At 44.6% G+C, this 15,133-nt stretch overlaps 1 protein-coding gene across 1 annotated transcript in view; it reads left to right on the plus strand.

The window, feature by feature from the left end:
• The window catches only part of LRRFIP1 (LRR binding FLII interacting protein 1), an 82,527-nt gene that overhangs the window by 57,431 nt on the left and 9,963 nt on the right, over positions 1-15,133 (plus strand). The window contains exons 10-11 of the mRNA XM_032210565.1: positions 1,882-1,996; positions 3,975-4,054. Coding sequence (XP_032066456.1) covers positions 1,882-1,996; positions 3,975-4,054 — 195 coding nt within the window. The remainder of the gene's footprint in view (positions 1-1,881; positions 1,997-3,974; positions 4,055-15,133) is intronic.

The following is a 15,133-nucleotide window of genomic DNA, read 5'->3' on the forward strand; positions in this document are numbered from 1 at the left end:
TAATAATAATACAAGGCAATTAAAATTCTCTAATTTGGCCTGAATATAGTGTGTAGATTTAACAACTGGAATTTAAATGCTAAAAAGGGGTTCTTTGAAAAACCAGAAGCTTTTGTGTCTTTGTTCTAGTTCTATCATTACTTTGTGCCACTCTCCACCAAACGACATACAAATTGTCCTTCTGGAAGGATCCATTTAAAAATTAAACAGGTATAGAAATGGCTTGTAGCATCAGCCATGATTCTTACCCTTCCCATCTTTTGCTCCATGGCTCTTAGGTATTCTTTCCCAGGAATACTTTTAAGAAGATAGAGATTTTGGAATTACTGCAAACTTTGGTTGACGTACATACGTACGTACGTTCTAGATTTAAAAAAATAATGATTTCCAGATATTGTTCTTTATAGTACAACATACTATTGATTCATCTGTAGAGGACAAATTACAGAATATGAAACTATCTAATGGATCAGGAGGGTTCTTTTAGAGTTTTTTAAATCCAATCTTTCTTTTTATAAATAACTCAAGACTGCAAACATACTTAACAGCTCCCTTCTTTTTTCTCCACAACAACCCTGTGAGTAGGTTTGGGCTGACTGAGAGTGCATGACTGGCCCAAAGACACCCAGTTGGCATTCATGCTTATGGTAGAACTAGAACTCACAACCTCCCAGTTTCTTGCAATAGGGATAGAATCAAACAGGGTGTATGGAAATCATCAGGATATTTAAATGATCTCATCTTACCAAAACAAACGATAGCCCCTCCAGGGCAGGTATAAGAGAACACCAATAGCAGAACAGATATGTATACGTGATAAAGGAGAAGTTTAGTACAGTTTAGTTAGTTTAGTTTATTAGTTTTGTATGCCGCCCACTCCCGGAGGACTCCGGGCGGCTTACAATAAAAAGGGAGGGGGGATAAATAAGACAATACAACAGTTTAAAAATTACACCAACATCCATAATTGAAGTGGGGCTGGATGCTAATCAACAGCCCCAGGCCTGCCGGAACAGCCAGGTCTTAGTAGCTTTACGGAAGGCCTGGAGGGTAGTAAGGGTCCGGATCTCAGCGGGGAGATCGTTCCAGAGGGCCGGAGCTGCAACAGAGAAGGCCCTCCCCCGGGGAGTTGAAGATATCCCACATGTTTTACTGTACTGTGAATTATACAGAATTTATAGGTCAGCATATATTCTCCCCTTACTAGAGAGATTGCCAGGGGGGGGGCAGACAATTTTTAGGTAGGCTTTCTCCTCCAGGACTCAAACCCGTCTACTACACATGCAGTGGCAAAAATCTGTGTTGCTACAATGTCTACAAGAAAAAAAAAATTGGTTACAGAATTATAGCTGTCAACTGGTACCAATTTTTTTGAGACATCTCTAACAATTTTTGGAACATTATATTTACTCCCGTATTTATCGGCTTTTCAGCCACGTAATCCTAGGGAGTGACCCAAACAGTTTGAGAATAGGTATTTTCTTAACAGGGATGTCATTATCCATTCATTATTAATGTCAGTGCTATTTTTTTAAATATATTGTAAAAAGTGATATCTATTGCTGTCTATGACCATAATAAAATTCTGTTCTGTTCTATTCTATTACTACTATCTTTAATAATTGAATTTGGCATCTCCAAAATCTGTATTTTTTGAAAGGGAGGATTGGTAGCCATCATTATTCTTCAGTGTTTTGTTACAAAAGTCAGTGCATAAACTGAAAATTATCTTGCCATTTAATACGTTTACCTCTTTTATAAGTACTCCTTCATAAGTCAAAACGGAGGCACCAAGCAATCTTCTGAAAGTTATAATGATTCTATTCATGTGTAACTTGGATCATTTCTCCTCGGATTGGTTTTCTTTTTTATGGCTTTCAGATAAAAAAATTAAAGGGACAACTGGAAGAAAAGCAAAATAGTAAAATTGAGAAGTCACATTTGGAAGATGGAGTCCTAGAAAATGGCCCAGACATCCATGTGGTTGATCTTCAAAGTAAGATTAATCTCAAATTTAAATTTTTTAAATTTAGTAGTTTTTTTTTCTACTTACAGAGTGAAATAGACCTCTCAGTTAGTCATGCAGATATACAATAGCTGTCATTCTGAACCGCTGGAGTTAGCTGAATACTAAGTCGAAGTTACTAGGAACACGTACTGTAACGTGTCAAATGAATGACATTTTTCTCTTGCATTGTTAAAAAAAGTTTGTTCTGACCGAGGCTTCCTGATGAAGCGTAAATCACACGCTTAGTCCCCCAAACCCTGTTTGATTTAACCAGCTGTGAATTATGATAATTCACAGCCATTAATAATTCAGATGTCTGCCACAGTCTTTCAGGGCGATGCTGATAAGCACCCACCTTTATCTCCCTTGAAAGGCTGCCAGGGACCTAACGGCCAGTTAGTTTTACAAGGCCACGTGGAGCACAGGGTCAAATGGAGCTTCTCAGAGCTTGAGCCAACCAGAATGAACAAATTGCTTCCTGCAAAGGCTCACGCCTGTCTCCGCTTCTTTTGTGTCTTCCGGGGGTGGCCAATCGTCTCCAAGCCTTACTCCCGAGTCACTCCTTTTGCCTTAACTGTTCTTGTCTTCTGGCAGTTCTGCGCACACTGGGAGCAGGCTCACACACTTTCTTTGGCCTCGCTGATGTCAGGAGTCGGAGGCAGCACATCGCGACCAGATGGCTTTGGCCCCCTCTCTGCCCTTGTCTGAGCCTTCCCCGGAGGCCAGGACTGGCCCATGTTTCTCCCCAATCTCCGCACTGTCCGACTCTGCTGTCAGCTCCGCAGGCTGCCGGCAGACTACAGCAAAAGTTTTTTTGGAAAGCTTTTTCGGAAGGTTAATCAGCTGTATGCCCAGAGTTGGCCTTTGTAACAGGGAAGAGCAATTGTGTCACGCCCGTTTTTGTGGGAAGAGTGACATAAGGCGTTAGAAAAGTTGCAATGATGCCCAGTACCAAGTTCATCATATTTGGCCTTTCAGAAAATAAATATGATGTATGGCTGCACACTAACAATTCAGATGCTTTAGGGGGAGGAATTTGGCTGCAACATAGGTTTTAAGGCTGATAAAAGTTGGGCAGCTATAGTGAATGGTGGCAATCATTCTTATTAATTTTACTTTGAGTAATTTAGTACTTTCTGACCACCCACACTGATAGTGACAGTTATTTGAGCAAGAATCAACTTAATGCACCATCTCAGAATTCCAGCTATGTCCATCAGTGAATCCCAAACATCAAGAAGTGTTATTTCTATTCCAAAACTGTCCGGCTGGTATTTTTCCTGGGAGAGTGGAGAAAGGTGATCTTGGTTCATTTCTCTTCACTTTAGTTCCTTATTTTCTCCCTCAATTGAAAATCTGCTCGAAAGCACTCTCAAAATACGGCAAAGTACAGGAAACCCCTGGCTTGTGAGCGTCCCCTTAGCGAACGTTTGAAGTTAAGCAATCAGCGCCTCCTAGCGTTCGTGAACAAGGCCTGAAACCATGAATCTTGCAGCACCGTGGCAATTGTTCACCGTTACGAACAACCACAGAGGTTCTGTAACATTTGTCCTGCACATTGCCGGCCAAAATGGAGCTTCTGAGCGGTGGATCTGCTCCTCAGGAGCCTCATTTGGGCCTCCAGAGGCCTCACTGCCCTCCCCCCCCCCGACCATCCACACCCTGAAGTACCTCATGTGCCACTTAACAAGCCTCTCAACGCTTGGGCGAAAGGAGGGAGTGATCCCATTCAAGGTACGAGATTCACTCCCACAAATCCTTGGGTTACGAATGGAATGTGCCGTCTCCGTTACATTCGTAACTGAAGGAATACCTGCATTACTGAAATCTGAAGACGGGAGGGAGAACCATCTGCTGGTGGGTAACGTCCTTAGCTGTGTAATTAATGCTAATAGATGCTAAAGGAGTTACAGTATTTGATAATTATTTTAAAGTCAGACGTGACTTTATATTGTTATTTATTTAGGAGATGCAAACAGACAAATCAGTGACCTGAAATTTAAGCTTGGAAAATCTGAGCAAGAGATTACAGCACTGGAACAGAATGTAAGTTTACAATAGTCTTGGTAATATTCTTGAACTGCCTGGTTTGGTGAAGTTATTTGCATTTTTTATCTAAAAGTGTTAGAGGAGAAATTAGATTATTTCAGCTCATTTGCTTCAAAACCATTTTATATGAAATTAGTCAATATTGTTTAATTTTAATTGTCTAATTTTTAATTCTAAATATATTAACTAAATGTTAATAAATGATCATTTGATTCATTTGATTCTGTAGTATTTGATTAATATTCTGAAGTAATTTATGGTGAGTTGCTATATTCTGGCTTCTGGATTCAAATTCTTCTTCATAGAATGGAAGGGTTGGAAGAAACCTGTCCTAAACCAAACACTGGCCTGGTTCGGAAATCTACTATATCCCTTATAGATAGCCATCCAGTGTTTCTGGTAGGTAACCTTAACAGAATTTACTGAGGACTGGAGTGTTTGGGAAACGTCCTAAAAGCTGAACCCCACTATTACCCCTTTCTTGAAGTAGTTTTGGACAGCTGTTGTGGAGTTCTGTAATCCTCAGGAGATGGATAAAACTCTAGCATATTTATTTGATGTTGGCCTTCATTCATATTAAGTCCTTACAAGAACCTAAAATATTGTAGTATATCAGCATACTATATGTGCGGATCCAAGCCGTGTGGCCTTTTGCAATTAACAGATGGAAAGTTTTTTCAGTTCAATTGTAACTTTGAACTGTCACTCAAAGAACCGTTTTAATCTGTTAGGAACAATCTGGAAAACTTCAAAGGTCCTGGATCATTTTGCTCAATGAATGAATGTATAATTTTGTTGGATCGGAGTCTCTTTATCTGGTTTTAGTAGTTGTGTGGAGACAGGTCACATTTTAGGCCCAGGTTTGCATACAGATATTAAAAATTCAAAAGGATTTGGGAAGTCTCCCCCCCCCCCCCCGAAGTTTTCTTCCACCTTTACTCCTTGGAGGGTACGGGTGTGTGAAATTCCACAACCAATGTACGTGAATGTGTGTTGTCTTTTCCTTTTGAGCAAAAAATTCTCCAGCAAGTCTAGGATGGGACTAGGTAGATAGAAAGGAAGGGTGGATCCCCTGGGTGGATTCCTCAGCCCCCATCAGGGAACGGGGTGGTGGAGGAAGGATGTGGTGGTGGTCTCCCTTGGAGGGTGAGGTTTCCTTGGGAGCTCAACTTCCTTGCTCGGGATCAGACAGCAGGGCCAGGGGTGGGGGGCTCTGGAGAGTTTTGGGAGTGGGTTGGGGGGTGCATCCAGCTGCCCAGAGTCCAGATGTTTCAGCCACGGACAATAGGCAAACAAGAAAGGACAGATAGATGGGCCGCCCAAGACCATGCCTGGCTGCTTAACATTAAGGAGCTGCTCTCCACTGACTTGCTGCCCCCCCCCCATCGCTATTGAGCGGCCAAAGACTGCCAGCATGCAAAGCCCATCTGCTCAAGCCTTGCCCCCCCTCCCCTAGCTGACATTCACTTGAGAAGCAAAGAAGACCTGAAAGAGAGGCTGCCATCTTCCCCGGCTTCTCTTTGCCTAGGGCTGCAAATGGTGGCGGGGGACGGGGGGGGGGGAAGGGTTTCAATGCAACTCTCAGCATGTGAATCAACGCAATACAATGATTTTATGCTGTGCAATCAATGCAATGCAATGCAATGAAATGGCTTTCTAAGCTGTCCAATATATTTTTGATATGGTACCCAGCGTGCTGATAACCACTGAGACCATTGCAGTTGGTTTATGCCATAATCTTTCAACTTCAATTTTCAGATTTTGATAGTTTTTGATCTTCTCCGATTTGTTTTCTATTCAGCTGTCTTCTGGTATTACCACATCAGTTATCCGCATTTTCCTCTTTGCAACCAGAATTAAATCTGGTGGTTTTTTTAGTTGCTTCAATGCTTTTATAGGCAGCCAGTGCAAGCTTTTCATCTTCAAGAGTTTGTTTAATTTGAAGTAAACTGCTACATCCATTTCTATGGTACAGGTATAATTTATCAATATCAATAGGGGGGTGTAATACATAGTAAAAATATACACTTTTTCGTTCTCACAAGATAACATTTTTAATCAATAGGAACCACAGCATTTCTCTCCTGTTAGTCCCACAAACAATTTAGTCCTATGCCATGGAAAGGTTTATAAGTGATAGCAGCACCTTGAATTGCATCCAGAAGCTTGTGAGCAGTGGTGGGATATGAGTACAAATGTCACCAATTAGAATGACACGATTCCTTCTTGGATTGGCACCCTGGTTACTTAGCGAGTTATGTTAAAGCTTAGATATGGTAGTGGACCAACAGAACTTTTCTAGATGTATTTCTAATGTTGCCGCGGGGGTGGGGGGTGGGGGGGACACCTGATAACCCTCAATTATGCATTCTAAAAGCCTGGACACTTGAAAGTGGGTTTTGAAATGCATAATGAATGAGGAGAGCATTAGCAAGGTTTGAGCAGGCATTCTCAGTTTTGCATTGATCTTGGGTCAGGTGAGATCATGCCTTAAGCCACTACCCAGGTCCCTACCCCCTAAGAATTATTGTACAATTTCTCTCTTAAGTATTTGTTTCTCACCAGTCCGGATCTATGCAGTCTCTTGTTTGGACTTTCATATAAATAGCAAACGAGATAAAATACAGCTGCTTCAAACTGGCCACCTCCTCCTCCTCCTCCTCCTCCTCCTCCTCCTCCTCCTCCTCCTCCTCCTTCTTCTTTGACAGTAAGAAAAACACCTTAAAAGACACATCAACAAAGATCTAGATTGTGAGGGCAGAAAACAGGACGTGCATGAACAGTGATCAGGATTTATAAAGATCCTGACTCTTAAAACTCAAATATGGCGAATTGGAATGTAGTTTGCACAAATGTAGAACTAACAGAGAATGTAATTGTGGCTGCGTTTAAGGAAACCACACACGGCCTCCACAGTCCAGCTGACCCACTGCAGATGTTTCTCCCTGACCGGGCCTCCACGGACTCTTAAGTAAAAAAAAAACATGCCAGGCAACCCACTGCCAGCCTTTGCCCACAGCTGGCCCTCCCCGGGTGCTATATTGCCACCATTATTACCCTGCCTCTTCTCCCATGCTATCTATTCACAGGTGCACTGCGACACAAATCTCCACATCGAATTCCCCACATGGGAGAATTAGCTCTACTTGTGGCGTGTCCACTGGCAGGAGTGTCAGCAGGCGGGGGAACGTCAGCGGCAGGCGGGACGGGGGCAGCACTGGGGGGGGGGCTCTCCTTGAGGATGCTTGTAGGGGGCAGAGACAGGTGGCATGGGGGTGGGTGCTTGCAGAGAGACACCTGCACAATTTGGCCTCCATGGTGGGCATTGCTGGGGGACGTCAACAGCTGTGGTGTAGGGCAGTCTCTGGATGGCTGTGGCTGGCAGTGTCCGGTTGGCCTCAAGCCTGCCAAATTTCAAACATAGCCTAACTAAAACTGCCCCTGGGATCTAGGTTACGACCTCTGACCTGGGCCCCACCTCCTCCTGCAGCAGTGCAAGGGGAAACCTATTATGAAGTGAAGAAGACTCTAGACTCTACATTGCATGGGGGGGGGGTGTCAATTACAATACTGAATACACTGGAAAGGGCACCTTTGTCAGAAGCGATGTGGGTAAAAAGTTGGAATGTAAATGCAGATAGTCTAGTTAAGCAGTTCCATGATAAATACCCTGATAAGCCAAAGGGGCCACTCCCTGGGGGGAGTGGGGTGGGGTGTGGGGTTAGGTAGCTGATTAACCTCCTTACTTTCGTTTCACGACATGCTCTTCTGGGGGGGGGGGGGAACAGCCTGACAGGCTTGGAAGGCATCGGGGTATAGGGCCTCTACTATGGGAAATTGGGAGGGGGGATTGTATGGAGCTTGGGAGATATGTAGCCAAAATAACATTCTTTCTCAGAAAGTCAAGGTCACCTAGTCTCTGCACCTGGATGGATATGGATGGGAGGAATCTTCTTCCGTGGCACTGACTGATTGGACCCACCTGATGGACCTATGGGTGTTGGGCAGGGTCTTGAACTTTCAGTTGGGTGGGGAAAACCTGGAAGCTTTCAGATTCGGGTTTTCCCAGATGTGTCAACATAGTTCTTCTAATAAATTGGTGTTTTGAGGAATCTCTTGCCTTGAATTCTTATTTTATTGAGGATGCTGTTTGGAACCCTGACAGGCAGCTGGATTGGAAGGCTGTCCCTTTCTATGGGAAGGGAACGGTTGCATACATACACACACACACACACATCTTTTGTTTTAATGGCTTGCAGGCTCTGTTGACACTTGTCAATTACCAGGAAAAGTAGAAGCATTTCTTATTCTTTTTTACAAATATACAACAGAACACTCATGATTTGCCTGCCAAAATTTACCTGTAATATAGCTTTCATACAAAAAAAAATTAGTTCACCCTTGCTAGTGATGAAATGCAACTAAAAAAATTCACATTGCATTTATTACCATTCTTCAAAGCTCCATTTGATCCATGTCTCTTGTCCTCTACGGCTTTTTATACAGCCACCTTCATGTTTGAATGCATGTGTCTATTCATGTAAAGAGCCGAGATGGTGCATTGGTTAAATGCAGCACTGCAGGCCACTTCAGCTGACTGCAGTTCTGCAGGTCGGCTGTTCAAATCTCACCGGCTCAGGGTTGACTCAGCCTTCCATCCTTCCGAGGTGGGTGAAATGAGGACCCGGATTGTTGGGGGCAATATGCTGACTCTGTAAACCGCTTGGAGAGGGCTGAAAGCCCTATGAAGCGGTATATAAGTCTAACTGCTATTGCTATTGCTATGTAATCATGTTTGAATATATATGTATACCAGCTGAGACTGTCAACACGGGGTAACCTTTACTTGGTGTGTGTGATGATGACTCTGTGTGTGTGTGTGTGTGTGTGTGTGTAAAATTCTGTGTTATTTGCTACACACTTTTTTTCCTCTTTGAGCCCAACTATGTAATGTAATTCAAGAAAATGAAATTCCAAACTATTTTCTGCACAAGTAATTGTTGACTTGCAACCATTTGTTTTATGACCATTCAGTTACAATAGCACTGAAAAATATTGTTTATGACTAGTTCTCACATACTCACACTCCAAGCATCCCCACGGTCACATGATCAGAATTAAGGGGCGTGACAAGTAGTATTTATATGTAGTTACAACAATTGCAGTGTCCGGGGTCATGTGGTATCATGTAAAAACTGCCTTGCTTTGCAATAGAAATTCTGGTTTCAAGTGCCAGAATTTCTGTTGCAAAGCAAAGCTGTTGTTCTATGACTCGTGTCTAATTTTACAACTCTTTTTCCTGTCAAGGTTCCAATGAAACAATTAAAAAAAACCCCACCCATCCTGGTTTGAATGCTTCTTTATCACACCGGTACTAACTGACCACCACATTCTTGAAAAAAAAATGGAATAATTGTTGGAGCTGCTGCTCCCTGCTGCCCTCCAAGCCAATCCCTTGAGCCCCCCCCACCCAGCACAGCCCAGCGGCCAATCACTTCCCCCCCCCCCCGAGCCTATCCCCGGTGCCCTACTGGAATGCATAAAGTCAAAGGCTTCGCAAGCAACCCCCCTCTCAGCTGGTCTGCTCCTCCATCCGTTGAAGATCAGTTCATTTTGGCAGTTTCACACCCTCCCAGGAAGATCACTGATAATCTCAAGGCTTCTGTTAAGTCTTGATTACACTGGGCTTCTTGGCTTCTTGGCTTGCTGATAACATCTGCTGCTTCGGCTGCTGCTTCGGCTGAGTTCCAGTGCTGAGCAGAACAGAGAGAGAGAGAGAGACGAGGCTCCAGCAGCCCAAGAGGGGCAATGGAGATGGTTGGAACAGATGTCATGGATAATGAGGTTGACATTTCCCATGGTTGCCATTAAGTGAATCATGTCATTAAGCAAATGCAGCCTCCCCCATTAACTTTGCTTATCAGAAATCATCTGTGAAGGTTGCAAATGGCCATCATGTGACCCCAGGATATTGTAACTGTCATAAATACATTTCACTTGCTAAGTGCCTGAATTTTGCAATTGTGATTCCACTTAGGCTTCTATACCGCATCACGGTGATGATTTATAGAGGCGGCATTTTGCCCCCAACAATTTGGATCCTCATTTTACCAACCGCAGAAGGATGGAAGGCTGAGTCAGCCTTCAGCCTCGTGAGATTCGAACTGGCAGCCGACTGTCAGCAGCAGTAGCCTGCAGTACTGCATTCTAACTACTGTGCCACCAAGGCTCTCGTTTTGATCATGTGACTGCAGACGCTTTGATAATTGTAAGTGTGAGTTGGGCCACAAGCCACTTTTTTCAGTGCCACTCGGGTGGGTTTCAAAAATTGTTCGAACCTACTCTGTGGGTGTGGCCTCCTTTGTGGGAGTGGCTTGCCACCCATGTGACCAGATGGGAGTGGCCTGCCACCCATGTGACCCGGTGGGAGTGGCCAAGATGATGTTATTACTAGATATTACTAATTACTAGATAGTATTAATATTACTAGATCATTATTAATGACACTGTAACAATTTTAAGTTATTGTACCAGCCATAGTATACTGTAACCATTAGTCCAATTCACCACAATAATTTACATTGTAACAATTTTAAGTTTTTGTACTAGCTATAGTATACTGTAACCATTAGTCCAATTCACCACAATAATTTACACTGTAACCATTTCAAACTATTCCACAAACAATAATTTAAAATGAAACCATTAAAAATATTCCATACACAATAAATTACAACAAAACTAAAAAAAAAAAAAAAAATACACAATACAATACATTTCAAAGTATTGAGTATACCATTTTTAAAAATGGTTTATTTTAATTTATTTTGGATAGAATCTTTTTTTAAATAGTCTAAGACAATTTAAAAAAAGAATCCACACACAATAATTTAAAATGAGACCATTAAAAATATTTTACACTCAATACTTTTAAGTAAAACTATTTTAAAAAATTCTATGCACAATTCATTTCAAAGTATTGAGTATAGAATTTTTTAAACAGTTTATTTTGATTTATTTTGCATAGAATCTTTTTTAAAATAGTCTAAGACAATTTAAAAAAAGAATCCACACACAATAATTTGAAGTAAACCATTTTAAAATATTCTACACTCAATACTTTTAAGTAAAACTATTTTAAAAAATTTTGTGCATTAAATAAAATATTATTTTAAAATACATTAAAAAAATAAAAGAAAAAAAACCCGGGTCACTTACCAGCAGGCAGAAACAGCAGCACTCCGATGCGATGGATGGATCCTCGTCGCGATGGATGGAAGCAACAGGGAGCAGGCAGGCAGCAGGAAGAGGTAAGACACTGGACCCTCAGACAAGGCTAGGCTCACTAAGCAGGTCGCCTGGTACGCTTAGCCAGCCAGGCGAGGCTAGAGAGGGAGGGGGCTTCCCTTGCAAAAGGTAGGCCGCCTTCACCGCCAGGCCGCATCTTTCACGAGGGAAGGCCTGGAGGCCTTCCCTTGCGAAAGCTAGGCTGCCACCGCCCCACCCGCCTTCGGCCGCGTGGTGTACATGAGCCCGTGGCTTTTGCGAGGGAAAGCCTGGAAGCTTTCCTTTGTGATAGCTAGGCCGCTGCCCCCCCCCCCCGCCTTCAGTCGCTACCGACGCTACCACCCTCCACCCGGCTTTGGCCAAGTGGTGTGCACCAGCCTGCGGCTTTTGCGAGGAAAGCTGGGCCACTGCCACCCACCCGAAGCCTCCCGAGTCCCGCTGCCGAGGCTTAGTTGCTTACCTGAGGGGAAAGCAGCAAGCTCCTGGAAGGCGAAGGCTGAAAGGAATTTTCAAATGGAGGTCAAGCACGAACTTTTAAACGCTTCGCTTCGCCTCCAGCTCACTCACTGATTGGCTGGACTCCAGCCAATCAGTGAGCGGCAGGCTGGGCTTAGTGCAGACGGGCAAGCAAGCGAGTTGCGGATGGGCAGGGGAACGAGCGAGTGAGCTGTGACACGCCGGCAAAAGGGCACTTTGCAGCTACGGGCCAGGACCGGTACCGGCGTTCCCGGAAGTTAATTACTTCCGGGTTCACCGACCAACCGGTATGCGCGAACCGGGAGGAACCCACCCCTGGTGCCACTGTAACTGAATGTCGCTAAACAAATGGTTGCAAGTCCGAAATAAAAATACAGGTAGTTCTCAACTTACGACCACAATTCAGCCCAAAACTTTAGTTGTTAAGGGAGACATTTAATTTTGTTAATTTTGCCCTTTTGTTTACTTTTTGCTATTTTACACCCTTTCTTACCACAGTTATTTACTAAATCACTGCAGTTATTAAATTACTGCAGTTATTAAATTAGTAACACAGTTGTTAAGTAAATCTTGCTTTGCCATTCACTGCTTGTCAGAAGGTCACAAAAGGTGATCACATGATCTCAGCACACTGCAACTGTCTTAAATGTGTCAGTTGCCAAATGTCTGAATTTTGATCACAGGACCATGGGGATGCTGCAAGGTCATAAGTATGAAGTGGTCAAAATACACTTTTTCTCCATTGTTGGTAGAGACAGCAGAAAGGAATGAGTTAACTCTGTTATCATCCAATAAGACGGACTCTGAAGATTTGTATATCCTGCCTCCTTTACTGGCTTCACCAGTTTTTAAGACTCAGTTTCCTTAGGGATAAGACATGCTAATTTGAACTCTTCAATTTGGTCCAATTATCCCTTTTACTAACTTGCTCCCCTGGCTTCTTTTAATTTAGATCGTTGCAAGCACAGGGGAAACCTAGGAATTTGGAGAAGCCTTGAAGTGGTCGAAGGGCTTCTGCCCATTGGGCAGATCTCTGCCCCCCTCCATTTAAGACCGTTTGGAGGGGATGAACATTGGAGGCGTCAGAGAGCCCAGGAGAGCGGCGATGCATCAGGGGAAGGTAACCACGGCTTCAGCTTCGCTCCTTGTGGCTTAGATTGCTGTCGGAGGAGTTTTCTTCTGGCAGCCGCCATTTTAAAAGTGCTCTGGTCACGGCCACCATTTTGTTCTGGCTCAAAAAGCGCCTGGACACGGAAAGGACCCCTTAGGCGATGGGGCCCAGGTGAGCTCTTCCGCCGGTGTTGTTGAGGCCTACTGATGTGCGTGGCTCTGGGGAGTCCGCTGCGTCTCCACCTGCAGGATCGGCTGTGGATTGAGGACAGCACGAGCCGGTCCGCCCTGCAGTGGAGCCTTTGCCACCTGCCACCACCGTTAGTTCCCAGGAGAAGCAGCAACAGACCCTCGAGACTGGAGACCAGCGACAGGCCCTTGATCCAGCCAGTTCAGCAGATAATAGCAGAATCAGAAGGGTACTCAGGGGAGGTGGTTTCCCATTCTCCCTCCCTGGAGGAGGAATAGCAATAGCAATAGCAGTGGACTTATATACCGCTTCATAGGGCTTTCAGCCCTCTCTAAGCGGTTTACAGAGAGTCAGCATATTGCCCCCAACAATCTGGGTCCTCATTTTACCCACCTCGGAAGGATGGAAGGCTGAGTCAACCCTGAGCCGGTGGGATTTGAACCGCTGAACTGCTGATCTAGCAGTAGCCTGCAGTGCTGCATTTAACCACTGCGCCACCTCGGCTCTGAAGTCTCAAGGCCTTCAGGGATACCAACTACCAGAAGGAGGACTGCCCCTTCTCCCAAAGCCACAGGGCGCTCCAAGAAGGCCTCTAAGGCAACGCAACTGGCAGAGGAGAAGAGACAGTGGACCCCAGATCGTGAATTTGCCAGAGCACAAAAAGAGGCAGATAAACGTCCCTCCCAAATCATCCAGAAGAAAAGTTCTTCCAAAAAGGCTTGATCTGAACCTAGAGTGTTCCCTCATGTCCCCTAGTTAGTCATCCTCTTCTGGGGAGGATGGGGACAGCCAAAGGGACAATACCGATCCCTTATTCTTGGAACCAGCGGCCCCCAAAGAGGTGGTGCCATCCCCGAAACTATTCCTTGACATAGTTCAGCATCAATGGACTTCCCTGGGGTCGGGTTCCTTTCCCAACTCTCACTGATAAAAGGTTTTATGATGTTGGACCTGAGTTGAACAAGACGCTAGAGGTCCCCATGGTGGATGCACCGATAGTGTCCATTTTGACTCCATCAGCAGTCACGAGTAGTCCGGCGGAATCCCTCCGTCCTGAGGATAAGAGGGCAGAGCAGGCCATCAAAAGCCCTATGGGTTCTTCCTTCTTTGGTAGAGCAGCTCTAAAATGGCTCAAGAGGTTGCAGGATAGGATCCCTACTAGCAATGCTAGGGCACACCAGGACTTTAACAAGGTAAAGGCTGCTATGGAGTTTGAAGCAGACGCCTCACTTAGTGCTTCTAGGTTCATGTCCAAGTTCATGGCCGCCTCCATTGCTACAAGACGGCTTCTCTGGTTGAGACAGTGGCAGCCCAATGCTAAGCATAAGTGGAGTTTTGCATCGTCCCCATATTCAGGTCAGCAGCTTTTTGGTCCACCCTTGGAGCCATGCTGGTGCAATCCAAAGACAAAAAAAAGGTCTTGTCTTCCCAATTTAAGAAACCAGATAGGAAACCACCTACCTCCTACAGGAGGTCACCCTTTCGAGGCGCGGGGGGGAGGATTCTCCTCCCCTCATTTCCAACATCAGTTCAGCCCGTCTCAGTGCCAGCAACACCAACAAGAGAAGTCCAACAAGGGTAGGCCAATGTTATCAGGCTTTCCAAGATCCTTCCGAGGTGGGTCTAGCCCTCCCTTCCAGTGTCAGAAATGACTGCCCCATGGCAATTCCCATCAGGGGCCGATTGGCCTTCTTTGCCCACTGATGGGAGGCAATAACCTCAGACACTTGGATCAGGGAGACGGTGTCAAACAACCTCTCCCTTGAGTTTCTCTCCTACCCCCTGAGGTTTTTCAGAACTTGCCTGATGTTGCAGGATGGGGGCCGAAGGCTTTTGGTAGAATAAGCAATACAACACCTCCTGGACATCCTGGCAATTCAGGCTGTTACAGTAGATCAGAGAGGACTAGGATTCTACTCCCTTCTGTTCATAGTTCCAAAAGCCTTGGGGGTAGGCCTGGAGAGCCATACTCAACCTCAAAAGATTGAATTGCTACATAGTATATCGGCGTT

Source organism: Thamnophis elegans, chromosome 1 (assembly GCF_009769535.1).
Source record: "Thamnophis elegans isolate rThaEle1 chromosome 1, rThaEle1.pri, whole genome shotgun sequence".
In the NCBI taxonomy this organism is placed as follows: Eukaryota; Metazoa; Chordata; class Lepidosauria; order Squamata; family Colubridae; genus Thamnophis; species Thamnophis elegans.